Here is a 27,958-nt window from a genome sequence, read left to right as displayed (position 1 = left end):
GCGCCGCGGGAAACCTGACGGGCCGCATGGCTGCGGGTTGTTCAGAGGCTCCGCCGCCGAAGGCGGCCTCTGAGGGCCCGGTGGTGGGACCGGCCGGCGTCCTGCCCTGCCTAGAGCTGCCAACCTACGCTGCCGCGTGTGCGCTGGTGAACAGCCGCTACTCGTGTTTGGTGGCTGGGCCCCACCGCAGACACATCGCACTCTCGCCGCGCTACCTTAACAGGAAGCGCACCGGTATCCGGGAACAGCTCGACGCGGAACTCCTGCGCTATTCCGAGAGGTAGCCGTCTCTCCGTGTTTGTCCGCGGAGCGGATGAAGCCATAATGTAGCTTCCCACCCCTTCTTTTAGCCACGCGAGGGGGCGGCGGGTGGACGCGCTGATGGCGTAGCAGGAAAGGGAGAGGACGCGCCGGCCGCCTCGAGCTTAGCCTCGAGGCGTTGTGGAGTTTGCAACCAGCGGGAAAATCCAGCATTTCTCTAGTCGGTATCTGTTCTAACCGTTTCTTAGGCGAGAAGGGGAGCGTAACGGTGAAGTGAATTGTGCGGGCGGAGGGGTGGAGAAGCTAGTTTTAGAACTGGCGCGTATAGGTTAAGAATAGATCAAGGGTCTGGAGACCAGGTGAGGCCGGTTCTGGGTTTTCCATTTGCCAGTGGAAGTTTTGAATGCGTTACTTCAACAGATTGTTTCTCGTTCCACAGAAAATTGCACGGAAAGCCATGGTACCGTCTTTGTAAACCGTGTCAGGGTTTCTGTTGTTTATTTTGGCCCTGGTACTTTCCCTAGGTTTTCTTGGCCCGGTTCAGGGACGAGAGAAGCCCTATTTCTGTTTTGTTTTTAAGAGCACTTTATTAAGTCTTCATTGGAGTGCAGAAGACTTTGTGGTGCATTTAGTATATTCAGTAGTAACTTGGAGACTCTTGGGGTTGCAAGAGTGGAGGGTCAGAGCGAGGGGGCGTGTGTACCTTAATACTAGTCAAGACTACTTTGTCTCAAAAGCGTGGGTTTTCAAACAAAAGTGAGTGGAATCCCCAGGGATTCCTTGTTTGCTCTTCAGGAATTCCATGGCCCTCCCTCAACCCCTTTGGGAAATTTCCTTTCAGTTTTCTTGGGCGAAGTATCCAAAGTGTTCACTTTCTCAAGGGATCTTGAACAAGTTAAGAATCAAGGAGGTCTTGGGGCGCCTGGGTGGCTCAGTCGGTTAAGCGTCTGACTTCGACTCCGGTCATGATCTCACAGCCCGTGGGTTTGAGCCCCTCATCGGGCTCTGTGCTGACAGCTCAGAGCCTGGAGTTTCCTTCGGATTCTGGGTCTCTCTGTCTCTCTGCACCTCCCGCAGTCACGTTCTGTTTCTGTCTCAATAAATAAAAACATAAAAGAAAAAACAAATCAAGGAGGTCTAGGCTGTACAGCTTATCCAAACACTAACACACACCTATGTGCCTATGTTGTGTATTAGGGACTTGGGATTAAAAAACAAAAGTTCCTGTTTTAAGAAACTGTAAGCTGTAGTAAAGATATAAATGTAAGTCAGATAAATCCAATGAAGTGTTAAAATAAGCCAGAAATCTAAAGTAAGGTATACTGAAAGAGTAATGAATTTGATATTAGGACCTTCTTTGAGAACAATCTAATAGAAGAAGGGCTCTTTGAGATGGTAGTATTCAAGGCAAAAAAAAGTGTGGCATAAACAAATGGATAGTAGATCTAAATTAGACTGCTTTGGTCAAAGAATTGCAAGTACTCCATAACTTGAGTAAGGTTTATTTTAGGGGAAGGACATTGCTGCAGCTGGAGAGGAGGGCCAAGACAGCTTGGGGGACAACTCAGGATGACCGTTTTGCTCTTTCTTTTCTTCCTGTCTGCTAGGTTTTTTTGTTTTTTGTTTTTGAAACCTTTTTCTGTTTGCTTAAGCAGACTTAGCCCATGATCCTTAAAGTGCGCCCTCCAACTCTGAATCTTCGTGCACTCTGGAGACAGTAGTGTGAATCTGTGATCTCTGGGACATAGACACACATTTTGAGAAACTAATGCTACCACAGTTGGTAGCATTAGCTGGTGGCTTAAGGAGGGTGAGACTGTAGACGTGGAGACCAACTAAGAGATGGTTACAGTTGTTCAAGAGAAGAATGATAAGAGAGTATTGATTTGGGAGATTTAAGGATATAAATGTGATCATAAAATCTGGGAAGAGGCAGCTGTTTGATGTCTCCTGCCAGTTAACTGTGACCCATCTTGTGCCTCCGCTTGATAGGCGAGGGGGAGCCACCTGAAGTGTCTCCAGTCAGGGCCGTTATAGCAGAGACGTAAGGAACTATTGGAACAATAATTTTTGCGACTGAATGATACAGTGTCACTGTGTGGAGCAGCTTGCACTGGGAACAGATCAGGACTGCCCACTCTGCACCCTCCTCGCCCCCACGCCACCGTTACTTGTGGGGCGTGGTAAAGACTCAGTCTTATTTAGTGCTGATAAAGCAGCACGCCTGTGCATGTCTAATTAGGGACAAAACGTTGCACATAGCAAGAATTGTAATGTCAGTCCCTTATTATGTATGATTAGGTTTACAGACTTCAGGGCCATCCTGGAGAATCAGGAGGACTTGATTCCCTTTTTTTAAGAAACAGGGAAAAGGCAGTGTTGGAAGGTGGAGGCTGGACAGTAAATTGTCCCCAAACTGAGGAGGCACTTTGAGATTGGAACAGTTCACACTGTTATTCAGGGTGACTTACTGACTGGGGGGATTGGGCAGGTGATGATCCAGGTGGCTACAGCTGTTCTTCACCAAGTCTGGATCTCAGCCCACAGATTTTATAGAGTGTGACAGGATGTGCAGAGGGCACCGTGCTGAGGTCACAGGGTCTAACACTTAACAGACCCTGTGGCGCCACCTGCACTCTAGAAGATGGGGGAGGAAAGTATATTATCTCAACTACTGATCTCAGCAACTGAGGAGTGATCACAATAAGCCTTCCCGAATTCTGGTCAGGGCATACATTAACCTCCAGGGGGCCCAAGAACACACAGCCTGGAGGGAGGTGATGGCCTGGACATGAACAAGATGGAGGGCCAAACATGGAGTCAGTACTGTCAGCATTGGCCAACATGTTCATGGCCCGTATGGTCTTTATGTGACATTCTTCAGTGGGCCCTGGAGCAAGATACTGGGATTATTTGGCTTGCATACCTATGTCACAGCAGTAATATACATGGCTACATGAGGTTAATCTACCTGTAACAGAAAACACTTAGAAGTATAGTTCCCCAGTGACCTGGTAAGGAGGTGAGTCATTGAGTGAAGCTAACAGCAAAAGAGATCCTTTCCAGAGACCAGCCTCAAAGTGCTTGTGAATTTGACCTTAAGTCAAGGCTCACAACAGGGAGACGCTTCCTGAGGCAACAGGGACAGAGGGACATCAACTGTGCCAGTCTGGGGCAGTAAGACAGATATTTCAGAGTGAGTAGACGTGGCAGATCTTCCTGTTGCAACAACACAGTAGCTGTTTGGTCTCCAGATCAACCTGACTTTTCTTCATTCCTCATTCTTCAGTGACAGGGACGACTCCAGCTACTTCCTGCTGGAAAGGGGCATAGGTCAGGATTCAAGCAGTGAAACTGCCTTTCCTCCAGTTGTAGATAGCCCCTAGTATTAGGCTGAGCTCTTATCCTTCATAGAGCCATTTTTTGGCTCTAACGTATAGTCTTAGCTTCATATTCCACATTCCATAATGAGGTGAATCAGGTCAGTTCCGGTGAAAAGTGGTCTCTTTTCAGAAGGCAGCCCTATAGGGCGTAAGTGGTCAGGTAGAAAATTAGCCAGTTAATCAAGGAAATCATTAGCATTCAGGATCCAGCCAGTATGGTAAACAATAAACGTACAAGGTCAATTAATCAGAACTAGAATCTCACCACCCATAGAGATATGTTTCTAAAACATAATTTTTTTTCTCCAAAATCAGCCTCACTTCCATCAACAGTAGCCAAAATGAGACTAATTTGTTTGTAAAACAAGTTCCATTTTTAACAGATTTGGCCCAAATATTTGTGGAAGTATAGCAAGAACAGTGACTGACCTTACATGTTCTCTCAGATCTGCTTTGCTGGAACGTTTCATAAGGAATTTCAGATCGAGCTTTTAAAAGCCTTTTGAGGCTAAGAGCCAAGCCAAATACTTGCCAGTAGATTCACTTGTAATACCTAAAGAAATGAAATACTATCTTGCTTCTTGGGGTCCCCCAAATATCCTGAGGTCCCTAAGCCTGCCAGGAAGTGACTTTCCTTACTTAATCTGGTAAGGCTCCCAGGAACCTAGTAAGCAAGCCACCAACCAGGCTAGTTATTCTAGGGGCTTCCCTGGCACCATAAAGTCAACCTTAGTTCCCTAAAGCTTTCTGGTCATACCTGAGCCTACGAATGTCTTCCTCAAATATGACATTCTAGTCAAAGCCATGGTAGTACAATGGGTTTTACATGGGGTGACCCCTTACATGGAGAGATTATTGCTGAATTTATGCGCATAACTTCCATGAAGGTAAGAGTGCTCACTGAGAGTTTCTGAATTCAGGAGGGATCAGGTAGGGGGGAAAAGATAAAATGTTTTTTAAAATCCTGAAGAGCAAACATTAGATAACCAGTGATGTTTCAAACGAATCATAAACACTGTAGTCATCTTCCTTGACTCCTTTAATCATGTTGTTCTTGTTCAATTTGAATGTGGTTTTTCTATTCCCAGAAATTTTTATTCGGCTTAGTTTTAATATCTTAAGTGTATCACAAATCTTTGTCAGAAGTCCTCTCTGTGAATGTCCTTGAAGATGAAACACATTTGTAGGAGTACAAATCAGAATAACGAAAGACTTATGGTTGACAAGGAAATTTGGTTACTTTTGGGATAGACAGTATTTCAATACTTAGAATTATAAGTAATGATATTTTGGAATTTCACATCATTTACTTAGGCAATAGAACCTTAAAAGGTTTATCATCACTTTTCTGACAATGCTTCCTGTGTAACTTAACATACCAAACAAATAAGCCTATCAGTTTAAAAAAAAAGACTTAATTTAGAATTAGAATTTTGGGAAGATTGTTACAAATATCAGAAAGTTTTAAAGCACATACCTATGGGGCACCTGAGTGGCTCAGTGGGTTAAGTGTCTGACTATGGCTCAGGTCATGATCTCATGGTTTGTGAGTTCAAGCACCGCATCACGCTCTGTGCTAACAGCTCAGAGCCTGGAGCCTGCTTCAGATTCTGTGTCTCCCTCTCTCTCTCTGCCCTTCCCCCACTCATACTCTGTCTCTCTGTGTCTCTCAAAATAAATAAACCGGGGTGCCTGGGTGGCTCAGTTGGTTAAGAGTCCAACTTTGGCTCAGGTCGTGATCTCACGGTTCATGGGTTCGGGCCCTGTGTTGGGCTCTGTGCTGACAGCTCGGAGCCTGGAACTTGCTTCCAATTCTGTGTGTGTCTCTCCCTCTCTCTGCCCTCCCCACTCATGCTCTCTCTTTCTCTCAAAAATGAATAAATGTTTTAAAAAAATTTTTAAAGCACTCACTTTGTAGAAACACAAATCATTACAAACCTTAACATTTAATTACTTATTTAACCTGGATGATATTAAGAGATTCTAAAGACAAATAAACAAGGTTACATAGTGTTTACAAAACTTAGCTCTTTTAGTATTGGTAAAATTTAAATTTATTAAGTAAAGACCTGATAGCAAGCTTTGTTTTTTCAGGGCACATAAAGGAAAAACCTTGTACTTTTTAATGTCAAAAACAGACCAATATTCCAGGAAAAGCCTGTCATTTCAACAGAGAGAAAACCAAGCTCCAGTTTTGAACCACTATACTTTTAAAACTTATTAATTCCAGTCTTTGTCCTGACCACACATTCTTTTGCAAAGAATCCTTTTTCACAGATTTTCTACATCTTTTTCTTTTCTTTTCTAACATTCATATTTTTCTCCTGTTTTCCCTTTCTAAACCAGTCTCATTTTAGGTCACATTCCTTGCTTTTCCCTCAACAAAAATGTATTCCCACTTCTCAAAACTTTAACAAAAACACCTATTTTATTTTCCTTACAGAGTGCTTCCTTCATTATTTCCAATAGTCTTAAACATTGTTAGAATTCTTAAGGCTTAGACACTACTTTCTAGTGAAAACTAAATAGTAAGCAATATTAGTTTCTGGTTTACAATAGTGATTTGAGAATTCTACATACTACTGAGTACTCATCATGATAAATTCACTCTTAATCCCGTTTATCTACTTCACCTGCCCCCTTCACCCACCTCCCCTCTGGTAACCGTCAGTTTTTTGTAGTTAAGAAGCTGTGGGGGGCACCTGGGTGGCTCAGTCGGTTAAGCCTCCAACTTCGGCTCAGGTCAGATCTCACGTTCGTGGGTTCGAGCCCCGCGTCAGGCTCTGTGCTGACAGCTAGCTCAGAGCTTGGAGCCTGCTTCCGGTTCTGTGTCTTCTTCTCTCTCTGCCCCTCCCCCTCTCATGCTCTGTCTCTCTCTGTATCAAAAATAAATAAAAACATTAAAAAATTAAAAAAAAAAGCTGTGGGGTTTTTTTGTTTGGTTGGTTGGTTGGTCTCTTTGCTTCTTCATTTGTTTTGTTTCTTAAACTTCACATATGAATGAAATCATATGGTATTTGTCTCTCTTACTTATTTCACTTACCATTATATGCTCTCGATCTATCCATGTTGTTGGAAATGGCAAGATTTCGTTCTGCTTCATGGCTGAACAACACTCCATTGTTTATTTGTACCACTTCTTTAATAGTTCATCTATTGGTGAACACTCTGATACTTGGATAATTTGGCTGTCATCAGTCATGATGCACTAAACATAGTGGTGCATATATCTTTTGAATTCCTGCTTTCGTATTCTTTGGGTAAACATCCAGTAGTAGAAATCATAGACATATGGTAACTGTTTTAAATTTTTGAGGAACTACCATACTATTTTCTTTTTTGTAAATAAATTTATTTATTTTAATAGTTTATTGTCAAATTGGTTTCCATATAACACCCAGTGCTCCTCCCCACAAGTGCCCTCCTCCATCACCACCACCTCTTTTCCCCCCGCCCCCTTCAGCCCTCCGTTCATTTTCAGTATTCAACAGTCTCTCAAGTTTTGCGTCCCTCTCTCTCCCCAACTCTCTTTCCCTCTTCCCCTCCCCCTGGTCCTCCATTAGGTTTCTCCTCTTCTCCTGTTAGACCTATGAGTGCAAACATATGCTATCTGTCCTTCTCTGCCTGACTTTTTTCACTTAGCATGACACCCTCGAGGTCCATCTACTTTGCTGCAAATGGCCATATTTCATTCTTTCTCATTGCCATGTATGTGTATGTGTGTGTATATGTATTATTTATCACAGTGGCTGTACCAGTTTGATTTCAAACAAAAGTGCATGAGGGTTCCTTTTCTTCCACATCCTTGCCCACACTTGTTTCCTGTATGTTTTATTATGGCCATTGGGATGACGGGTGAAGTGATATGCTATTGTGGTTTTGATTTGCAGTCCCTTGATGATGAGTGATGTTGGGCATATTTCATGTGTCTGTTGGCCATCTCTGTGTCTTCTTTGGGAAAATGTCTGTTCATACCTTCTTCCCATTTTTTAATTGGAATATTTGTGTTTTTTGGTGTTGTTACATAAATTCTTTATGTATTTTAAATATGAACCCTTCATCTGATATGTCATTAGCAAATATTTTTTCTCATTCCATAGGTTGTCCTTCAGTTGTGTTAATTGTTTCCCTTGCTCTGCAGAAGCTTTTGATTTTGATGTAGTCCCAGTAGTTTATTTTTGCTTTTGTTTGTCTTGCCTCAGGAGACTATCAAGAAAAATGTTGCTAAGGTTGATGTCAGAAAAATGACTACCTCTGCACTTATCTAGGATTTTTATGGTTTACTCTCAGATTTAGGTCCTTAATCTATTTTGAGTTAATTTGTGTGTATGGTTTAAGAAAGTGGACCAATTTCATTGTTTCACATATAGTTGTCTGGTTTTCCCAACAATTTGTTGAAGAGACTGTCTTTTTTCCCATTATATATTCTTAATTCCTTTATTGAAGATTAATTGGCCATATTATTGTGGGTTTGTTTCTGGGGTATCTGTTCTATTCCATTGGTCTTATATGTCTGTTTTTTTGTGTCACTACCATACTGTTTTGATTATTATACTTTTGTAGTGTAACTTTAAATCTGGGATTGTGGTACTTCCAGTTGTGTTCTTCTTTTTTAAGATTGCTTTGGCTGTTTGGGATCTTTTGTGGTTCCATAGAGGTTTTAGAATTGTTTGTTCTAGTTCTGTGAGAAATTCTGTTGGGATTTTGATAGGGATTGCATTAAATTTTATAGATTGCTTTGCATAGTATGGACATTTTAACAGTATTGATTCTTCTAGTCCATGATCATGGAATGTCTTTCCATTTGTGTTGCCTTTAATTTATTTCATCAATTAAAAAAAATTTTTTAAGGTTTATTTTTGATAGAAGCAGAGTGCGAGCGACAGGGGCAGAGAGAGAGGGAGACTGAATTGAAAGCAAGCTCTAGGCTCTGAGTTGTCAGCACAGAGCCTGACACAGGGCTCAAACTCATGAGCTATGAGTTCATAACCTGAGCCAAAATCAGACACTTAAGCGACTGAGCTACCCAGGCTCCCCTTTCATCAATGTTTGATAGTCTTTAGACTATATTTCACCTTCTTGGTTAAGTTTATTCCTAGGCATTTCATTATTTTTGGTGCAGTCATAAATAGGATTGTTTTTTTAATGTCTTTCTGCTACTTCATCGTTAGTGTATGGAAACAAAACAGGTTTCTGTATATTGATTTGTAGACTGTGACCTTACTGAATTTTTCATCAGTTCTAGTAGGTGGAGTACTTCAGGGTTTTTTTTGTATAGTATAATGTCGTACAAATGGTGAACTTTTTCTTTCTTCCTTACCAGTTTGGATGCCTTTTATTTATTTTCATTGTCTGACAGCTGTGGCTATCACTTCCAGTACACAATAGCGATAGCAGACATCTTTGTCTTGTTCCTGATCTTAGTGGGAAAGTTCTTGGTTTTTCACCATGAGTATGATGTTGTTAGCTGTGGGTTTTTCTTATATGACTTTTGTTATGTAAAAGTATGTTCCTTCTAACCTACTTGTTCAGGGTGTTCCTCATGCATGGACGTAGCACTTTGTTATGTGCCTTTTCTGCATTATTTGAAACCATACCATTTTTATCCTTCCTCTTTTTGATATGGATATCACATTGATTTGCAAATACTGAATCTCTTGATCATGGCAAATAATTTTTTTAATGTATTGGTGTATTTAGTTTGCTAATATTTTGTTGAGAAATTTTGCGTTTAAGTCTTTAAGTGTTTGATAGAATTCACCTGTGAAGCCTTATGGTCCTGGACTTTTGTTTGTTGGGGAGTTTTTAGATTACTCATTTAATTTCATTGCTGGTAATCAGTCTGTTCACATTTTCTACTTCCTTACAGCGTTTTGGGAGGTTATATGTTTCTATGATGTTATCTGTTTCTTTGTTGGCATATAATTTTAAGTAATCTCTTAAAATCTTGTGTATTTCTGTGATGTTGGTTATTTTTCAATTCTGATTTTTGTTTGGATTCTCTGTCTCCCTGTTGATGAGTGTGGCTAAAGGATTATCAATTTTGTTGATCCTATTAATGAACCAGGTCTTGGTTTCATCTGTTCCATTGTTTTTTAATTTCTATGTATTTATGCTCTAAATTTTATCATTTCCTTCCTCATAACAGTTTGGGGTTTTGCTTGTTCTTTTTCTAGCTCCTTTGAGTTTAAGATTAGGTTCTTTGAGATTTTTTTCTTCTTTCTGGAGGTAGGTGTATATTTCTGTAAACTTCCCTCTTAGAACAGCTTTTACTGCATCCCATAAACATTTTGATCCGTTGTATTTTCATTTTCATTTATCTCCATGTATTTTTTTTATTTCTTTGTTTTCTTGGCTGATACATTCATGATTTAGTAGTCTCTTACTTAACCTACATGCATTTGTGTTCTTTTTAGATTTTTTCTTGTAGTTAGTTAATTTCTAGTTTGATAGCATTAAGTTTGGAAAAGATTCATAATATGTCAGTCTTTTTGAATTTAATCAAAACTTGTTTTGTGGGCTAACGTATCTTTTGGAGAACATTCGTGTTTGTTTGAAAAGAATGTGTATTCCCTGTCATAGGATTGAATGTTTGAATAGATCTGTAAGATCCATCTGTTCTAATGTGTCATTCAGAGTCACTATTTTGTTTTTGATTTTCTGTTTGGATAATGGAAATGGGGTGTTAAAGACCTCTACTATTACTGCTGTTGATTATTATTGATTTCTTCCTTGACGTTGGTTATTATGCTTAGTGGTAATGAATTTCTTTCACTGTAGTTTGGGGAAGTCTATCTCTCCTTTTCTTCTGAACCATTGCCTTGCTGGATAGAGTATCCTTGTTGCAGGTTTTTTCTTAACAGCACTTTTAATGTATCAAGCTACTCCCTTCTGCCCTAAAGTGTTTCTGCTGAAAAATCCTCTGATAGCCTCATCAGGTTTCTTGTATATAACTTTTTTCTTACTGCTTTTCAGATTCTCTCTTTATCACTGCTTTTTACCATCTTAATTACTACATGTCTTGGTATCAATGTCTTTGGTTTGCTTTTGTTAGGACCTGTCACTGCCTTCTGGATTTGGTTGCCTGTTTCCGTCCTCAGATTCAGAAAGTTTTCAACTATTACTTCTTCTTTCTGCTCCCTGTGTCACTTCCTCTTCTGGGATCCTTATAATGCAAATGTTCTTATACCTCATAGTATCCTGAGTTCTTTTCATCTATTTTCATTTTTATTATTCATTTCTTTCCTATACATCTTGATGGCTTTCCATCATCCTCTCTTGTAGGTCATTGACCTATTCTACTTTCTCTAGCTGTTATTTGTTCCCTGTAGTGTATTTTTAATTTCATTTATTTAGTTCTTCATGTATAATTGTTTTTTATGCCTTTTTAAATATAATTTATTGTCAAATTGGGTTACATACAGCACCCAGTGTTCATCCCAACAAGTGCCCTCCTTAGTGCCCATCACCCACTTTCCCCTCTCCTACTCCCCATCAACCCTCAGTTTGTTTTACGTATTTAAGACTCTCTTATGGTTTGCCTCCCTGCCTCTCTCTCTGTAACTATTTTTTCCCCTTCCCTTCCCCCATTGTCTTCAGATAAGTTTCTTAAGATCCACAAATGAGTGAAAACATAAGATTAACTGTCTTCCTCTGACTTATTTCACTTGGCATAATACCATCCAGTTCCATCTATATTGCTGTAAATGGCTTGATTTTATTTTTCATTGCCAAGTAGTATTTCATTGTATATATAAACCACATCTTGTTTACCCATTCATAAGTTATTGGATGTTTAGGCTCCTTCCATAATTTGGCAATTGTTGAAAGTGCTGCCATAAACACGGTACATGTGCCCCTATGGATCAGAACTCCTGTATCCCTTGGGTAAAATTCCTAGCAGTGCTATTGCTGAGTCATAGGGGAGTTCTATTGTTAATTTTTTTGAGGAACCTCCACACTGTTTTCCAGAGCGGCTGCACCAGTTTGCATTGCCACCAACAGTGCAAGAGGGTCCCTGTTTCTCAACATCCTTGCCAGCATCTATAGTCTCTTGATTTGTTCATTTTAGCCATTTTGACCAGTGTGAGGTGGTATCTCATTGTGTATTTGATTTGTATTTCCCTGATGATGAGTGACATTGAGCATCGGTTCATGTGTCTGTTGGCCATCTGGAAGTTTTCTTTGGAAAAGTGTCTCTTCCTGTCTTCTGCCCATTTATTGATTAGATTATTTGTTTTTTAGGTATACAGTTCTTTATAGATTTTGGATACTAACCCTTTATCCAATATGTCATTTGCAAATATCTTTTCCTGTTCCCTCGGTTGTCTTCTAGTTTTGTTGATTGTTTTGCTTTTTGTTTTGTTTTGTTTGTAGTGCAGAGCTTTTTATCTTGATTAGGTCCCAGTAGTTCATGTTTGCTTTTAATTCCTTTGCCTTTGGAGATGTGTCAAACCAGAAACTGCTGTGGCTGAGGTTAAAGAGGTTGTTCTCTTTTAGGGTTTTGATGGTTTCCTGTCTCACATTTAGGTCTTTCATCCATTTTGAGTGTATTTTTGTGTATGGTGTAAGAAAGTGGTCTAGTTTCATTCTTCTGCATGTTGCTGCCCAGTTCTAGCACTATGTGCTAAAGAGACTGGTTTTTTTTTTCCCCCATTGGATACTCTTTTCCTGCTTTGTCAAAGATTAGTTGCCCATACATTTGAAGGTCCAGTTTTGTGTTCTCTACTTTATTCCATTGGTCTATGTCTCTTTTTTTGTGCCAGTACCATACTGTCTTGATGATGACAGCTTTGTAGGAGAGGCCTCCCACTTTGGTTTTCTTCTTTAATATTACTTTGGCTATTCAGGGTCTTTTGTGATTCCATTCAAATTTTAGGATTGTTTGTTCTAGCTTTGAGAAGAATGCTGGTGCAATTTTGATTGAGATTGCATTGAATGTATAGATTGCTTTGGGTAGTATTGACATTTTAACAATATTCTTCCGATCCATGAGCATGGAATGTTTTTCCATTTCTTTGTGTCTTCTTCAACTTCCTTCACAAGATTTCTATAGTTTTTGGCACACAGATTTTTTACATCTCTGCTTAGGTTTATTCCTGTGGCTCTTGGTGAAATCATAAATGGGATCAGTTTCTTGATTTCTTTTTCTGTTGCTTCATTACTGGTATATAAAAATGCAACTCACTTCGGTACATTGATTTTGTATCCTGCAACTATGCTGAATTCATATATCAGTTCTAGCAGTCCTTTGGTGGAGTCTTTCTGGTTTTCCATGTAGAGAATCAGTATCATCATCTGTAAAAAGTGAAAGTTTGCCAATTTTGATGCCTTTTATTTCATTGTTGTTATCTGATTGCCGATGCTAAGACTTCCAACATTGTGTTAAACAAGAGTGGTGAGAATGGATATCCTGTCGTGTTCCTGATCTCAGAGGGAAAGCTCTCAGTTTTTTCCCATTGAGCCTGATATTGGCAGTGGGTGTATCATACATGGCTTTTATGATGTTTAAGTATGTTCCTTCTATTGCAGCTTTCTTGAGGGATTTTATTTAAAAACCATGCTATATTTTGTCAAATGCTTTTTTTTTTTTTTGCATCTAGTGACAGGATCATATTGTTCTTATCTTTTCTTCTGTTAATGTGATGTATCACATTGATTGATTTGTGAATTTTGAACCAGCCCTGTAATCCAGGAATGAATCCCATCTGATCATGGTGAATAAAGCTTTTTATATGTTGTTGCATTCAATTTGCTAGTATATTGAGAATTTTTGAATCCGTGCTGATCAGGGATATTGGCCTGTAGTTCTTTCTAGTGGGGTCTCTGTATGGTTTGGGAATCAAAGTAATGCTGGCTTTCTAGAATGAGTCTGGAAGTTTTCTTTCCATTTCCAGTTTTTGGAATAGTTTGAGAAGGATAGGTATTAGCTCTGCTTTAAATGTCTGGTTGAGAATTCCCCTGGGAAGGCATCTGGTCCAGGGCTCTATTTGTTGATAACTGATTCAATTTCTATACAAGTTATGAGTCTTCAAACTTCCTATATCTTCTCATTTGAGTTTTAGTAGTGTGTTGCTGTCTGGGAATTTGTCAATTTCTTCCAGGTTGTCCATTTTGTTGGCATACAATTTTTCATAGTATTCTCTGATAATTGTTTGTATTTCTGAGGGATTGTTTGTAATCATTTTCATTCATGACTTTATCTGTTTTTCAAAAAACCAACTCTTTGTTTCAATGATCTGTTCTACCGATTTTGGGGGGAAATTCTATACTGTTTATTTCTGCTCTGATCTTTATTATTTCTCTTCCTTTGGGTTTGGGGTTTCTTTACTGTTCTGCTTCTAGTTCTGTTAGGTGTGCTGCTAGATTTTGTATTGGGGGGTTTTCTAGTTACTTGAGATAGGCCTGGATTGCTATGTATTTTCCTCTTAGGACTGCCTTTGCTGCATCCCAAAGGGTTTGGACTATTGTGTCATTTTCATTTGTTTCCATATATTTTTTTAATTTTTTCTTTATTGCCTGGTTGACCCATTCTTTTTTAAGTACTATGTTCTTTGACCTCCATGCATTTGGAGGTTTTGCAAACTTTTTCCTGTGGTTGATTTCAAGTTTCATAGCACTGTGATCCTAAAGTGTGCATGGTATGATCTCACTTCTTTTGTATATATTGAGGGCTGTTTTGTGACCCAGTATGTGATCTATCTTGGAGAATGTTCCATGTGCACTCTAGCAGAATATATATTTTGCTGCTTTAGGACCAAAAGTTCTAAATATATCTGTCGAGTCCATTTGGTCCAATGTATCATTCAGAGCTGTTGTTTCTTTACTGCTTTTCTGTATAGATGATCTCACCATTACTGTTAAGTGGAGTATTGAAGTCTTCTGCAGTTATCACATTCTTACCAATAAGATTGCCTATGTTTGTGATTGTTTTATATATTTGGGTGCTTCCAAATTCAGCACATAGACCTTTATAATTGTTAGCTTTCTTGATGGATAGACCCTGTAATTCTTATGTAATGCTCTTCTTCATCTCTTGTCACAGCCTTTAATTTAAAATCTAGTTCATTTGTTACAAGTATGGCTACTCCAGCATTCTTTTGACTTCCGGTAGATGATAGTGATAGATGTCTCTCCAACTCTTCATTTTCAACCTGAACGTGTCCTCAGGTCTAAAATGGGGGTCTCATAGACTGCAGATAGGTAGGTCTTCTTTTTTTATCCATTCTGATCCCATGTGTCTTGATTCTAACATTTAGCCCATTTACATTCAATGTTATTATTGAAAGATACCGATTTAGAGTCATTGTGTTATCTGTAGGTTTCATGTTTGTAGTGATGTCTCTGCTTTTTGTGGTCCTTGCAACATTTCACTCATAGAGTCCCCTTTAGGATCTCGTGTAGGGTTGGTTTATTGGTCATGAATTTATTCAGTTTTTGTTTGGGAAAATCTTTTTCTCTCCTTCTCCTCTGAATGACAGGCTTGCTAGATAATGGATTCTTGGCTCCATATTTTTACTGTTTATCACATTGAAAAATTCCTGCCACTCCTTTCTGGCCTTCCAGGTTTTCGTAGATAGGTCTCCTACTACCTTTATGTGTCTCCCCTTGTAAGTTAAGACCCGTTTATCCATAGCTGCTTTCAGAATTTTCTGTTTATCTTTGTATTTTGCCAGTTTCACTATAATATGTCATGCAGAAGACCATTTCAAGTTAATGTCTGAAGGGAGTTCTCTGTGCCTCCTGGATTTCAATGTCTTTTTCCTTTCCCAGATTGGGGACTTGAACAAGTACCCCTTTAGTCCCTTTCTCTCTTTCTTGTTCTTCTGGAATTCCTATGATGCAGTATTGTTCCATTTGACTGAATCACTTAGTTCTCTAATTCTCCCCCCTGTGATTCAGAATTTATCTTTTTCTCAGTTTCCTCTTTTTCCATAATTTTATCTTCTATTTCACCTATTCTCCCCTCTGCCTCTTCATTCCTTGCTGTGACCTCCTCTATTTTATTTCGCACCCTATTTATAGCATTTTTAAATTCATCATTATATTAGCTGTCATTTTTTTCCTGGAATTTCTTTTGAAGAGAAGTCTTCTGTTTCATCATTTTGGCTAGTTTTCTGTCCCTTATGTGTTTTAAAAGCTTGTTATGTGCCCTGCACCTTCAAGCATTAGTGTATTAAAGAGTGTATATTATACACTGTCTAAGGCCTGGCCCTTCAGGAGGCATTTTTTGGAGAATGCTACTTCCTCTGTTTTTGTGACTCTGGTTACTTTATCCACTAGTAGTGGTGTTTTGGATGCTTGGCCACTTGTCTTTTGGTTTGTTCCTTGAAGTAGCCCTGGAAGGAAAAAACAAAATTGAACAGAAAACACAAACACACAAAACAAAAAACCAGAAACACAAGCTACAAGTAAACAACAGGGTGGAGGCGGTGCTGGTGGAAAAGGCCTTAAGCCATACAAAGAGAGAAATGACAGAGGTGGGAAAACAATAAAAATTGACCAGAGAAACTATAAGGCTTAATGCAGAGAGAGAGAATGTAAAATAAAGAAGGAGGTGTGGAACATGTATGAAGAGAATGGATTAAACAAATCGTCAATCAGTAACCAGACTAGAGGAGAGAAGAGAGAAGAATGAGAAAAAGAAGGCAGAGTGTATCTATATAACAGGAATTGTCAGACAATCAATCCAGGCATTGCACCAGTGCTGGTCTGGAGGAGGGGCAGTCTGGTCCTCCGTATCTATCCTGCTCGGGTAGATATGCAGTTACCAGGCGAGAAGGGGCAGGGTTTGGTATAGGCGGTCCCACCAACGCCAGGTGGGCCCCTCCTCCCTCCCCCTTCCCCGCTGTCGAATCCTTTGTAGTGGTGGGGAGAAAAATGCCCCCCCCCCAAGACCTGGTGTTCCAAACTACTCTGTTCCAGCAGTCCTCACTGTGCCGAGGGTACAAACGAGGCGATTTGTCTTGCTCCGAGGATTCTTGTGCATGGCGTTTGGCTGGGATTTAAATTCTCACTCCGCCCACTCCAGTACTGGGGAAGCGCTGTTTCCCCACCGCCTGATATGTGGTCCTAGCTGGTGGACACAGGAGGGCTTTGTCCTGTCCCATAGCACTCCAGGGAGGGGGATCACGTTTTCCTACTGTGGACTGCGCCCCTGACCTAGGCACCGAGCCCCAAGCTGGCTCCACTCCTCCCTAGGTGCGCGATCGGGGCAGTTTAGCCCCAGTCGGGAGAAATCCCCCCCCAATTTGAGATTGGAATTTTCTCCGACCTCCTGACTTCCTCTGAGGTTTTCTCTTGCGCAGATACAGCCCTATGCTTCCCAAGCTTCTCTTTCTCTCCCTTTGACTCTCTGCAGATGGGGATCCCTCCTTTCTGTTCATTTTATTTCTCCCAGTTTATAGTCAGGCACTTAGAGCCAGTCTGGTTGTCCGGTGGTACCTGGAAGCGTGACTGTCTCCTTTCCTCCCCTATTCATGGGGCTCAAAATCCTTTGGCTTCAATGCTTCTCCTCTTTTTTATGTTTCTTTCTCTTTGTTTCTAGTTCCTTTGAGTGTAAACTAAGGAGATAATCCTAAGAATGTCCTCCATTCATCTCAAATCCAGTGATTATCTTTATGATTGTTAGTTTCTTTATTAAGTATATTACTTAACTCCATTTTGTTTAGCTGTCTTCTTTTGAATTTGTACTGTTTTTAATTTGGGACATATTCCTTCTCATTTTGTCTAATAGTGCCTTTTTCTAAAGTGTGTTAGGGAAGTCACATGCTTTGAAAGTAGTGCCTTTATGAACAAGAGGTCTTGTGATGCCCTGCAGTGCAATATATCCTATTACCATAGCCTGGCCCTTCAGGGGTGTGTCCCAAGTGTTTTGCATGTGCTCTGATTTTGTGGCTGAGCCACGTTTTCCTTCAGTCCAGTTATCTGCAATGGCTCCCTTTGCTGTTGTGAGCAGGGTTTGGTCCTTTCATTGTTATCAGGGCAGTCTGGGGCTACCTTAGGTTTAAAGTGAACCAGAACAGGCATTCCCCAGAGCTGTGGTAGCACCAAACTCAAGGGTGCTTTTGCAAGTGACAACTGGAGAAACTTGGTGCGCAGGCCTGCAGTTCGACCAGATGTCTGTGCCCAGCCCCTTGCCGGGACTGTAGTTGGGCTCACCGCACTGCTTGGAATAGCCTCTAGCCAAGGTCTGCACTGGGGTGCTGTGGGAAGGGCGCTGGAGCAGCCTGGGACAGCTCCTGCTCAGGCACAGGTTTGAAGGGAGTGGATCCACTTCAGTATGTGGCTGGGGTGCACCTTTAGCAAGTGAGGTGGAGATCATTGCACTGTGCTGGTTCCCCCAGGTGTCTACACTGGGAATGGGGAGTGGGGGAGGGAAATGGTACCCACCAGTTGTTTTGTTCTTGGAGGAATCTCTGAGATTTCCCTGCCTCTCAAGCAGATTGAGAGCAGTAAATAAATCTCTTTCCTGCACACCTCATGCATTTTTCAAACTTGCTTCTGTGTGGTACTATCTCAGTGGAGCTGTTTGTTTTGATGTCTCTTTAAGGGCAAAAACTTAGTTTTCTGTCACCCTCCTGCCTCTTTCATCTGTTGAGTCTGTTGATTTTCTCAGTTCAAGGTGTGATGGTGTGATGTCCTTCTGATGGTGGGTAGGGCTATTCTGGCCCTCTGGTGTCAAAGCCAAATGTTATTAGGAATTTGTCTTTTCAGGGAACCTCCCAACCTGGAGTGCCTGGGGCAGGGGCCTCTCCTCGCCCCTCTCTGTGCCTGTGGAGTCCCTCCCTCTCATGGACAGCCCCACTTTATGATGCAGTCTTTCAGTAAGCATAAAACATGTTTATGAACAGGTCCACATTTATCTTTACTTTTTCAAGACAAAAGTAGATAAAACCTCTATTTTGTCATCAGTGTTTTGGGATTTTATTTGGAAAACAATTTGATACCAATGAAGGGTTTCTCGGGTTTGATGGATTTACATAAATCCGTTTGGGTGTAGGCTTGTTACATTCCCTACTTACCAATTTTGAACCCTACTGAGCCCAATACCTCTTTCCCTTTTTAAAAAAAATTTTTTAAATGTTTATTTTTGAGAGAAAGAGAGACAGAGTATGAGCAGAGAAGGGGCTGAGAGCAAGGGAGAGACAGCAAGGTCCAGGCTCTGAGAGGTCAGCACAGAGGCTGACGCCAGGCTCGAACTCACGAGCTGTGAGATCGTGACCTAAGCCAAAGTCAGATGGGAAAGGTGTTGCAGCACTAAAATATATTTCAGTGTGAGAATCCTCCAGCATGACTACCTGGGAAGACGGAAGTAGTTGGAAGACTTCTGCACTGATACCTACAATCATGAATGTGTATAGAAATACAGGTTGACACAGGGGTTTTGAGTTGACAACTCAGAGAACACAGTGGCAAAATGCTGAAGTAATGAGTACATCTCAGTAAAGTTCCATACTTAATAATCTACCCTTGACCTTTATTTTGAGTGAGAGCAAGCAGGGTTGGGGGAAGGGAAGAGAAAGAATGTCTGGTAGGATCACCACATCAGCAGTGTGGATCCGACTCAGGAAACCTAGAGTTGGACACCTAATCAGGTGCCCATTCTGGAAATTTTTATGTACACTGACACCATGCAAACATGATTTTTTGCTGATATGTATATATATTTGTGTGTGTGTGTGTGTGTGTGTGTGTGTGTGTGTATAGAACAAGATTTTGTGTCCAGCTGTTTATAAATAGATTTGTTTCCTCATTCAGAAGTCAGGTGGACTCCTGGGTTTTCTGTGATGGTGTGGTTCCTGCTTGGGAAAACACATGTACAAATTACTGTTCAGAAAGGGCATTCTAGATTAAAGTTTAGAATCTTCTTGGTTTGAGAGGTATTAAAGTTCCTTTCCAGTGGCTCCTGGCTGTTTTATAGAGCAACAGTTATTAGGGACAAATTCTTTCTCTTATAGTATGAGTTCTACAGAAAATGTTCTGTGCTCTCGGGCTTTTGAGTAGTGTGTGGAATGCAAACATGCACACAGCCAGAGTCCGTCAAAGGAGCACAGTTGTGAGGCTGCTGCTGTGCCTTGGGGTCTGTCTCGTAGGCGTGACCTCCACCCTTCCTGGGGACTCAGAAGTTTTCTTGAGTAAGTAGTGGGAGTGCGAGTGAAGCGACCAGGTCTGCCTCCTCAGTGGTTAAAATTCCTTAAGTACTTGGAAATGACCTTGTGAAACAGTAGTTACCCCATAATCCTTCCATACTATGTAGACTAAATTGGCAAAATCAGTTTTGTTTTTGAGAGAGAGATTATGAGTGGGTACATGTATGCACACACACAAGTGCACAAGCAGGGTAGGGACAGAAGGATTGGGTAAGAGAATCTTAAACAGGCTTCAGGCCTAGTATGAGCCTGATAGGGGACTTGATCTCTCCACTTTGAGATAATGACCTGAGCCGCTCAGTTCTCCCTTAAGTCATTGGCTTCGTTAATATTCAGGGCCTTCACCTTTAATACTGATCTTGCTATGGGCCATGTAGTACAAAAATCTAGTAATGGTGGGTAATATACCATTTTTTTTGGACAATGACCATAATTCCAATGCATAGCTAATAGAGAATCATTTAACTTAGTATATTGAAATCTTTAGGTCAAGTTGAATTATTCAAGTCGTTTTGGACTAATAATGCTAATGTGTTTTGAATGTGTGCTTATATTTAAAAGGTGTATAATTTTTGGACTTGAATATTCGATTGGGACAATGGACTAGTTTAAAAGAGGATAAACTATATCTTTTTTTTCTATTAACAGCCTTTTAGGTGTCCCCATTGCATATGACAACATCAAAGTGGTGGGTGAGCTGGGAGATATTTATGATGATCAAGGACACATTCATCTTAACATTGAAGCCGATTTTGTTATTTTCTGCCCTGAACCCGGGCAGAAGCTTATGGTATGTATATATTTTTAAAGCTTTCTTTGTTTAGTTGTATAATGATGTAATTTGAAAGATTTTTTAAGAGTATATACCTTAAGAAGTAAATGACTTGCTATTGTGGGTAACTAAAAATTACTATTTTTTTAAAATGTTTATTTTTGACAGAGAAAGCAGGGAAGGGGCAGAGAGAAGGGGACAGAGGATCTAAAGCAGGTTCTGCTTAGAAAACAGTCAATTCATCCTTGGTTAAGTTTTTAAACTCCATTCTTCTAGAACTCACCCATATATGCAGAGTATGTGTATCATACAATTTATTCTCTTCTTTGTATAGCACTAGAATGATCTTAAGTGATTATAAAGAAACTATTTGTATATAATTGAGAAATAAGCTAATTTTTTTAAAGGATTCAAACAGGGGCGCCTGGGTGGCTCAGTCAGTTGAGCTTCCTACTTCAGCTTAGGTCATGATCTCACAGTTTGTGAGTTCAAGCCCTGTGTTGGCTCTGTGCTAACAGGTCAGAGCCTGGAGCCTTCCTGCTTCTGATTCTGTTTCTTTTCCTCTCTCTGCTTGCTTGTTCTGTCTCAAATATTTTAAAAAATTATAAAAAAAAAAAAGGGATTCAAACTGTATGGTAGTGTTTCAATTAGGAGTTGAAAATTCAAATAGTTGTGGGATCAGGCTGGTAATGGTAATGAAAGTGAATGGAGGTTAGGGCACCCGTAAGGTGACAGGGTAATGAAGGCCCTGTTGGGAAGGTCTTTTAATACCAATAATTTTGTATTTGTTGATGTGTGTGTGTATTCATACATATGTTAGTACTTTTTTTTAAGCACTTCTGATAAAATCTTTTGTTAATAAATCTTAAAAGATTAACCTTTTTTTAATGAAAATCCTGGTCAAATTTCACTGACATAATATAAGGCATTTCTAAATTAAAAAATTTTAAACTGGAAGACAGTGTCCTGGGCCTGCCAAACTCGGATCATACAGCCGCCTCCAGACTATTCCGGTCCCACACTTACCTGCTTTGTGCAAGTTATCATAAATGCAAACATGGAAACAATATACTCTACAGAAAGAGTAAAAGGAGTAATTTTATTTCTCCTTTCATACTATTACCTAAATGAGATCCAGTCTTCAAATGCATTTGGGGAGTTTTTCAATTTTAATGCAGCATATAATTTACATACAATAAAATAGGTCTAAATTATATACAACAAAATACACAGACCATAGAGTGCAGGTCAGTGAATTCTGACAAGTGCATATTTACCATTTTATTTTTAAAATGACCCTCCTGCCCTTTCCTGGTCAATCCTCTTTATTCCAGATATAACCACTGTTCTGCTTCATACATTAGTTTTTGCTTAGCTTATCATTTTATATTAGTGGAATTTTTTTTTTATACACTCTTTGATGAAACCTCTTTTGCTCACATCCATGCTGTTTGGTGGTGTCTTGCTAGTTTTATTCATTTTGTTTTTTGTAGAATTCAGTTATATGAGCATATTACCATTTGATTGTTCATCTTCATTGATGGACATTTTGGTGTCTATCTGGAGCTATTGTGAGTAAAGCTGTGTGAATGTATATTTTCATTTCTCCTAGGTAGGAACTAGAAATGGTATTAAGTCAAAGGGTAGGTGTTTGAGAAATTAGCTTTTTTTCCATAAAATTAAATATTCAACACTATTAGTTGCTTTGTGTCCTTGCCAGCATTTGGTTTTGTTAGTCTTTTTTAATTAAACAGGCCTTTCTTATTGAAACACATGAAAAAGAGCTCATGAAGGAAATGTAAATTAAGGAGAATCTAGTATTTATCCATCAGTTTAACTGCTTTGCCCAGTTTTAGTTGGGCTTTTGTGTTACTGAGGTTGAGTAGTTCTGTTTACTTGAAAAGGATTTATAGGACATTTATAAACAGATTATGAATATTTGTTAACATTAATGAGGTCCACTTGGTCATATTTTACTTTTATGGTTATTGCTTTCTGGATCCTGTCTAAGAATGTGAATTCTAGAAGCTTATAGAAAGTATTTCGTTTTATCTTTTCCATTTAGCTCTATGGCCAGTCTTTAATATGAGAGGTAGACCCTTAAAATCTGTGTTCTTATTCATATGGTTATTTAGTTGCTCCAGAACCATATATTGAAAAGACTTTTCTTTTCCTATTATTTCTTGGATAAGCTTTATAGCAGTTTGAGATCTACAGAAAAAAGGAATGGAAAATACCACCTCTTCACTCCCCCAGCTCAGCACATATAAGCAGTTTCTCCTATTATTGACATCTTAATGTGATAAATTTGTTATACTTGTTAAGCCAGAATTAATACATTATTAAATAAAGTCTTGAATTGGGGTTTACTCTGTGTTGTACATTCTAAATCCCGTGGAATGTAGAACATAACAACAGATGTCCACCATTACTGTATCCTGCAGAATAATTGGGGACTGCTCTGAAAATCCTGTTTTACTTATTCACCCCTCACTCTGCTTCCTTCTCTTGAAATCCTGGCCACTATTCATGTTTTTAATGTCTCTCTAGTTTACCTTATCCGGTTGGATCCCAATATATGTAGGCTTTCAGATTGGTTTCTTTCGCTGGGCAGCATGTATTTAGTCTTAAGGTTCCTCCTCCATGTCTTTTCATGCCTTGATAGTTCATTGTTTTGCATTGCTGACTAGTACTCCGTTGTAGAGAGGCACTGCAGCTTGTCCATACCGTCCAGAATGTACCACTGGGAACACCAGACTCCTGATAAGGACAGCCAAGAAATTTTGTAAGGAGTTGCTAATATTAAATAGTGCTGGATAAAGAAGTAGTTCAGATTTTTATTCATAGCTTATATGGATTAAGTCTTAGGGGGAAAATACAGAAAACTAAGATTTTTTATTGAAAACTTTCATTTTTACCTTAAAATCATATAGAACATACTTTTTAGTTTTAAAGCTTTTAAAAATAGTTTTGTGATTCAGAGTAGCCATGCTCAAGATCTACTGAGGTAAGCTGTCTTCTAATACAGTACTTATACATACTAATGTTAATTGTTAAGCATAATTTTTTTTTTTTAATTCTTTATTCTTGAGAGAGAGGGTGACAGAATCCGAAGCAGGCTCTAGGCTCCGAGCTGTCAGCACAGAGCTCAATGTGTGGCTCAAACCCACGAACCAAGAAATCATGACCTGAGCTGAAGTCAGACACTTAACTGACAGCGCCATCCAAGAATGCATTTTAAGCTTTGAAATTCAGACTGTTTTTGAAAATATAATATGAATCCTAGATATAAAAAGCATATGCTTCCTGCCTTTGAGGTCTTTTCACATTTAGGGCATATCAAAGAGTATTTTCTGCTTGGTCTCAATATAGGGATACTCTACTTCCCAGGGAGTCCTTTAGCAGGAGCTAAGGTAGGTTGTGGTGTTTGATTTTAGGGGTGGGAAGAGTAGTTATTTATCCAGTTAGGCACTTGATAGGCAATTACTTAGCCCAGTTCCAGCTTTCTAAAAACTATACAGGGTTTTAAAATGGTTTAGTATAACATGTAAATTTTAATTGAAAAACTTTTTCCATATTAAGTCATACCATTATTTTGATGTTTTCTCTGTGAAGATCAGTTTAAAGCATATAAAGTTTTATTTGCCTTTTAAACTCTTTAGAGAGCTTGAGGTTTTGTTTTCTTTCTGTCTTCCCAGGGTACAGTTAATAAGGTGTCTTCTAGCCACATTGGCTGTTTAGTACACGGGTGTTTCAATGCATCCATCCCTAAACCCGAGCAGATGCCGGCTGAGCAGTGGCAGATCCTGGAGGTAAACGTGGGTGATGAACTAGAATTTGAAGTATTTCGTCTGGACTCCGATGCTGCTGGAGTATTCTGCATTCGGGGAAAATTAAATATCAGTAGGTCAGTTCCTAATCCCATTATTTTAATTTTGATAGAGAACATAAGCTGGTCTTTCAAAAAGTAATTTTATTAGAATATTGATGCCATAAAATCTAAGTTGGAATCTTAAGTGTTTTGACAATACATTGAATTTTCTATCAGTCTGCACATCTAGCTAATGGGTCTGTAGTTTACTAACTCAGTCTTATTTTAAATAGTTGATCCCTAAGCTTGAAGCTGCTGAAAGCTTAATCATATTAAATTGTCACTATGCCAGCTAGATAATTTCTTTATTTTTCTGTATTCAAATTCTTCTGAGAACTGTTATGATCTTGAACTTGGTTCCATGGGAGGCAAGATTAATGGAGTGAAGAGGAAAAAAAACTTTTCTAGATTTTGTCTTGATAATCAACAGAACTTTCTGGGATAGGAATGTGTTGTATTTGTGTAATATATTAGCCTCTGTACTTACAGTGGGACTAGTACAACTGAGAACTTTAAAAATTTATCTCATTGGGTGTAGCTAGTGCTAATGTATGAGACTCTGTGGTTCCAGAGAGAGGGCTACCTCACTGATCCTTAAAAAAAATAAATAATAATAATAATTTGAAACAAGGATTCAGAGTGCAGATGGGAACCTCCATTAATTTTGATAGAGTGAAACTGTATTTTCTGTCACTGGTCAGTTTGGCTTATGAGCCTGAGCGTTGTGATGTTTCATGCACTTTGAGCAAATGTTTCCAAAAACAGAATTTATAAGCTGTTTTGATAAAATTTTTATGTCATTTTTATGTATGTAAACAATCTAGAGGAAGGACTTTGGAAAAATTTTAACTTTTCCAAGATATTTTAAAGGGCTGAGGGATAAGAGATTAGAATGTTTGCATTTATGCCGTACTTCTGTATCTTGTACGACTGTTACTATTTAGAAAAAAGATGGGGAGATTCTTGATCTCATTTTATTCTTCTTTGTTTATTGCTCTGCAAATTTTTTCAACTGTTAGTTTACAAGCCAAGTGCTCTACAGTTTCTGAAGAGGTAACAGACACCGGCACTGAAGAAATTGTAGAAAAGCCTCTGAAGAAGAAAAAGAAAAAGAAGAAAGACGCAGAGCCCTGTGAAGTGGAGGCGGGCAGCAGAGAGCTGGCAGATCTCGCAGACGGCCCTGTGAGGGAGGAGACAGACCAGGTTACTAATGAGAATGGCCTCCAGAAGGAAGAGCCGAAGAAGAAGAAGAAGAGAAGGCACCAGGAAGATCAGGACCAGGATCCTGTTTTCCAAGGTAGTGACTCCAGTGGTTACCAGAGTGACCATAAAAAGAAAAAAAAGAAAAGAAAACACAGTGAGGAAGCCGAATTTACCCCACTTTTGGAACACACATCTAAAAAGAAAAGGAAAAAGTAATTTCTTTAGTGCATTTTCAATACTTTGATTTACATGCAGTCCATGAACAGATCTGGGAATGATGTGTATTCCCATAGTCTGCAAGACAGGAAACATGTTCTCAGTAGGAGGTTTTGGTGCTAAAGTGATGAACACAAAATAGCCGTATTATTAAACTGCCATTTTACGGTGTACAGAATAGGAGGACAAGAGCTGCTCTCTCCAGTCTTGCTACATAAAATCACTGCTGTCATATGAAGACTGGCCACAGCTTTGTAATACAGTGTTACTCGTATCCTTGCTGTATTTTTTTTTTTTTAGTAGGTTTGACCTTGAGTCATAATCACAGCTACTATGCTATTTCACTTCAAAATGCCAAAGGAGCTTTAATGTCCAGAGCTCATCAGAACCATGCCCCCATTGATGGTGGTAGGAAATATTGTTCATTATTCTTCACTTCTGGATGCGTGTTAATTTCTTTTTTATGTAAGAGGTTGATGTAGAGGGCTGCTCTCTTGTACTTATTTATGCCTCAGCTGTAAATGCCATTCTTACTAGTAGGAAATTTCTAACTAAAGAATAATTTTTAGTACCTTAACCCAATTACTACACAGAAAAAATTCCACTGAGAAATGTGGACTGTGTCTTAGCGACTGGAAAACACTGAGTGATGAAATGACAAGCTGGTTCAGGCTGATACTGTTAAAACATTCTACTAAGGCAGACCTACGGTGACAGACAAGGAGGTAGATGTAGTTCCTTCTCTTATGTAGGGTCATAGGAGAGACAGATGCATACAGTATACATAAGTACAGAAAATTAGTAATTCTGATAAGTGCCAAAAACAAGACTACTGAATGTTAATTGTGTTAATATCTGTAAATGGATTAATGGTTGAAATAATTTTATTGCTACTTACCTAGTATCAGATGTAGTACTGGTCTCACACTGTTTAGTTTTATTAATATATAAATTCTGCTATATATAAATTCTGCTAAAAGTATATCTTGATCCAAATCTATAATAATAGACTACAGAGTTTGGAGAGTACCCTATATTCACATGCTTGTTCTCAAATTAAGAAGACCAGACAATGGAAGAATACAGGCCAATTTCTTTTCCTACAATATACTGAGCTCTTAAAATATGGCTAATGCAAATTGACTTGCTATCAATTTATACAAATACAAGTTTCTGAAGATGTACAAAGAATGTAAATTATCTCAATTTTTGTATTGGTGAAATTCTATTTTTGGTATAGTGTGTTAAATAAATGTTATATCCAGCCTTTTTCATATTCTGGCTAAAACATTAAAAATTGTAGGTGAAGTTATTAATTTGTTGAGGATTTCTGCATTTAGGGTCCTTAGAGATACTGGCCTATAGTGTTCTGGGTCTTTATATGATTTTGGTATTAGGGTAATTTTCAATAAAATATTGTCAAAAAAAGAAATCCAACAATACATTAAAACATTATTCACCACAATCAAAGGATTTGTTCTAGGTATGTGTTTTAATGTGATGTACAATGCAACTGACTTGCATATATTGAGAGAAAGGATAAAAACCGTATGATCTCAATGGGTGCAGAAAAGTCACTTTATAGTTTCTAAACCTACAATGTTAAGAGTTTTTATTATAAAGACCATCTGTGAAAACCCACAGCTAACATCATACTCAGTGAAAAGGTAAGGAACAAGACAAGGATGTCCCCTTTCACCATTTCTATTAAAAATAGTACTGAAGACCTCACTTTCTTGCACCATACACAAATTCAAGATGGTTTATTAAAGACCTAAATTTGGGACCTAAACCCATAAAACTCCTGGGAGAAAACATAGGACTTAATTTTTGATACTGATCACAGTAACTGTTTTCTAGGGATGCCTCCTTAGGCAAGGGAAAACAAGCAAAATTAAATGACTACATGAAAATGAAAAGCTTTTGTAAAGCAAAGGAAATCAATAAAACAAGGCAAGCTAGGGCATGAGAGAAGGTATTTGCAGGGGATATTTCTGATAAGGAGTTTATCCAAAATATATAAATAAAAAATGGGGAGAGCACCTGAATAGACATTTTTTCAAAGAAAACATGCGGATGGCCAACATCAGTAATCATTAGG

At 39.0% G+C, this 27,958-nt stretch overlaps 1 protein-coding gene and 1 long non-coding RNA gene across 2 annotated transcripts; one reads left to right on the top strand and one right to left on the bottom strand.

Annotated features, from left to right (window-relative positions):
- TWISTNB (TWIST neighbor) lies at positions 1–27,166 on the top strand. The gene is made up of 4 exons (XM_029929787.1): positions 1–280; positions 20,444–20,585; positions 24,266–24,474; positions 25,458–27,166. Exons 1-4 carry the CDS (start codon positions 27–29, stop codon positions 25,855–25,857), a joined length of 1,005 nt encoding a protein of 334 aa, XP_029785647.1. The 5' UTR covers positions 1–26; the 3' UTR covers positions 25,858–27,166.
- On the bottom strand, positions 21,648–24,448 carry LOC115283571. The gene is made up of 2 exons (XR_003905017.1): positions 24,156–24,448; positions 21,648–23,327 (listed from the first exon to the last, which is right to left on the bottom strand). It is a non-coding gene; the product is annotated as an uncharacterized LOC115283571 (long non-coding RNA).
- Positions 27,167–27,958: the final 792 nt, after the last annotated feature.

Source organism: Suricata suricatta, chromosome 2 (assembly GCF_006229205.1).
Source record: "Suricata suricatta isolate VVHF042 chromosome 2, meerkat_22Aug2017_6uvM2_HiC, whole genome shotgun sequence".
NCBI classification, from domain to species: domain Eukaryota; kingdom Metazoa; phylum Chordata; class Mammalia; order Carnivora; family Herpestidae; genus Suricata; species Suricata suricatta.
Note: the sequence above shows the minus strand (reverse complement) of the source record. Positions and strands in the feature narration are given on the sequence as shown.

Bases quoted from the DNA above. Each gene is read 5' to 3' on its own strand.
- TWISTNB (XM_029929787.1), top strand. From the start codon at position 27: ATGGCTGCGGGTTGTTCAGAGGCTCCGCCGCCGAAGGCGGCCTCTGAG. The intron at 281-20,443 runs GTAGCCGTCTCT...TTCTATTAACAG, and splicing joins CTCCTGCGCTATTCCGAGAG to CCTTTTAGGTGTCCCCATTG. The intron at 24,475-25,457 runs GTCAGTTCCTAA...TTCAACTGTTAG, and splicing joins GGAAAATTAAATATCAGTAG to TTTACAAGCCAAGTGCTCTA.